At 37.4% G+C, this 2,937-nt stretch overlaps 2 protein-coding genes across 2 annotated transcripts in view; both read right to left on the bottom strand.

The window, feature by feature from the left end:
• LOC104700401 (cytochrome P450 71A12-like) lies at positions 435 to 2,568 on the bottom strand. Its single transcript, XM_010415917.2, has 4 exons — positions 2,130 to 2,568; positions 1,476 to 1,967; positions 1,093 to 1,377; positions 435 to 891 (listed from the first exon to the last, which is right to left on the bottom strand). Exons 1-4 carry the CDS (start codon positions 2,532 to 2,534, stop codon positions 562 to 564), a joined length of 1,512 nt encoding a protein of 503 aa, XP_010414219.1. The 5' UTR covers positions 2,535 to 2,568; the 3' UTR covers positions 435 to 561.
• Positions 2,693 to 2,937, bottom strand: part of LOC104704341 (cytochrome P450 71A12-like) — a gene marked incomplete in the record, with an annotated part of 2,413 nt that continues 2,168 nt past the window's right edge. The window contains 1 exon segment of the mRNA XM_019226999.1: positions 2,693 to 2,929. Within this exon segment, the coding sequence (XP_019082544.1) occupies positions 2,693 to 2,929 (237 nt within the window).

Genomic DNA, 2,937 nt, shown 5'->3' with positions numbered 1-2,937 from the left:
TGATGAGTACAAACCCAGTTAAACCTGAAAAATATTAGTCTCTTTCTATGCCGCATGAATAGAACATATATGTGTAGCCATGAAAACTTCAGTTTATATAATAGAGCGTTGCTCAACGTTTTCCATTGTCTACTTTTGTACTTGTAGATTTTTCCAAACTGTTGCTCACTCTCCGCAATACTAACATTTTTGCACTTATCTATTGCATAAAAAATCTGAAGATTATGTGCCGTCCAAACCTTATCACTATGTGCTTTTTACATCTTAATTAGAAAGTATATTTATTTTATTAAAAATACATGTGATTGATTAGTGTGAGAAGAATTTATATATAGTAGGTGTTAATCACGAAGATTTATTTTACTAAATAAAAACAAATAATTAGTACAATAAAATTTTATATTTGCAGATGAAAATAAACATATAAAAAATAATTGTAGTAGAAATTTTATTGTACTAATTATTTGTTCTAAAAGAAAGAGTTACTTATCTCTTAACAAGGTAAAAGAGAAACTCTTCTTAATTATTAATATATCATAACAAGGTAAAAGAGAAAGCATATTACATAACAGACGATGGAAATGCAATGAGAGGGAACTTGCGGCAAATATCAAGACCAACAGATTCAGTTAGATCAGGTTGATCCCCATTTGGACCAGCCTCTACCCTCCAGTCAAATCGGCCTACAAGGTTGGCCACTGTCACCTCTACCAAACCCAAAGCAAGTCCTATCCCTGGGCATATCCTTCTCCCTGATCCGAATGGAATGAAGTTCAAATCTTTTCCATGATAATCCAAATCTGAGTTTAAGTGTCTCTCTGGTTTAAACTCTTCTGCATCTGGTCCCCATACCGCAGTGTCTCTTTGGATTGCCCAAGCATTGATGATCACCTAGACGCCAAACATGATTTTTTTTTTTCAGTTGATAACCATGACTTGAGAGTTGAGACGTATTCATAGATGTGTGTGTGCACAAGTTGACTACTAGGTTAAGAACATATTTTCTTTTGCAAATGATAACCATAATAAAAACTATGTAAATATTTATGGTGTCCGTTTACATATAAGAATTTGATTTAGAAAATAGTGTACCTCTGTCCCTGCGGCAATGTCATATCCCTTTACTTTGACGTCTTCACTTAATAGTCTGGGAAGTATCAGTGGAAGAGGAGGATGCACCCTGAGCACCTCTTTAACCACGGCGTTTAGGTATTTCATATGCGCTACTTCTTTTTCTTTTACGTATGTAGTATTTGGCGTCATGGTTGACCGAATCTCGTCTTGGAGTTTCTTCATACACTCTGGATTTCTTATCAGCTCCGTCATTATCCATTCTAGTAGAGTTGAACTTGTTGACGTCCCTCCTATAAACATATCCTGATATAATGTAATGAAAAGTTACTTGTTCAATACTCAAAATATATAAAAATGTGACTATAGTTGTTAATGAATTGGATTATAACTAAATGACTTACCAAGATCATAAATTTTATGTCGTCTCTTTGAGCTTTTAGTCCAATACTCTTCTCGCTTTCGATTGATAAGAGTATATCGACGAAATCCTCTTTATGATTACCTGCCTCTACATGTTCTTGTATCACTTTGTCCATAAGATCGCTAAAACCTTGACTCACTTCCTTGATTCTATTATTGAAACCGTTGATCCTATCTATCCATGCCAATTCCGGGATATAGTCCCCGATCGGGAACTCGCCTAAAAGCTCCATGATCTGCCTCACTCGCTTTTTGAGAGCCCTTGCAGTTTCGTCCGCGCTATGTTTCCTTCCCAAGGCAACTCTACTTGTAACATCGCTTGTTATAGCAATAAATATTTCACTCAGATTTTCTGATGAAGAAGAAACACTTGCTTTCTCCAGCTTCTTCAACATCTCCTTCAACTCCTCTTCTCGTACCGTCTCAAAGGACGCAACCATTTTGTTGGTGAGCAGATTCAGAATGCATACACTCTTCATCCAAAACAAGATTTAAAACCATCATTAATTGATTACAAAAATGTACATTTAAAAAATATAAATAATACTAAAATATAATATGTTAGTGCATGAGTGGGTGCAACTTGTAGATTAAAAAAATATATAAAGAGGAATTTAAAAGTAGTAGTGAGGTACCTTCATCTGTCTCCAATACTCTCCATAGGGACCAAACACCACATCACGACCACCGTTAAAAAGCCCATGAACGGCTTTTGACTTAGGTCGGTTGGCAAACTTAAGATCGTGTGTTTTCAATATCTCATGGGCTGCTTCGCTGGAGGAGACTACGAGTATGGGGGCACGACCAAAATGAAGGAGCATGAGTGGTCCATACCGGAGGCTGAGGGATTTGAGGGCACGGTGAGGGTGGAGGCTGAGCTGGTGGAGGTTACCAATCAGCGGTAGTCGCCATGGAGATGGTGGTCGGTTCACTTTGGTTGCGGTTCCTTTGAGGAATTTTCTAAGCAAGAAAAGGGTTAAGAGGGTCGTTACGCACAAAGAGATCATCAATATCATTTCCATTTCTTGAATATTGCTCATGTAGGAAAGTGTTGGATTGGTGATTTGTAACTCATCCGCTCCTTGTAATTTATAGGCTTTATTGTCAACAAGTACGACCCCAATGACACAAATATGCAATTAAATTTTTGTTTACGTATATTAATTTGTTTGTTGAAATATAATAGAGAATACGATATCTAGTCTTTTNCCCTCCAGTCAAATCGGCCTACAAGGTTGGCCACTGTCACCTCTACCAAACCCAAAGCAAGTCCTATCCCTGGGCATATCCTTCTCCCTGATCCGAATGGAATGAAGTTCAAATCTTTTCCATGATAATCCAAATCTGAGTTTAAGTGTCTCTCTGGTTTAAACTCTTCTGCATCTGGTCCCCATACCGCAGTGTCTCTTTGGATTGCCCAAGCATTGATGATCACCTAGACGC

This window comes from Camelina sativa, chromosome 7, assembly GCF_000633955.1.
Source record: "Camelina sativa cultivar DH55 chromosome 7, Cs, whole genome shotgun sequence".
Taxonomy (NCBI): Eukaryota; Viridiplantae; Streptophyta; class Magnoliopsida; order Brassicales; family Brassicaceae; genus Camelina; species Camelina sativa.
Note: the sequence above shows the minus strand (reverse complement) of the source record. Positions and strands in the feature narration are given on the sequence as shown.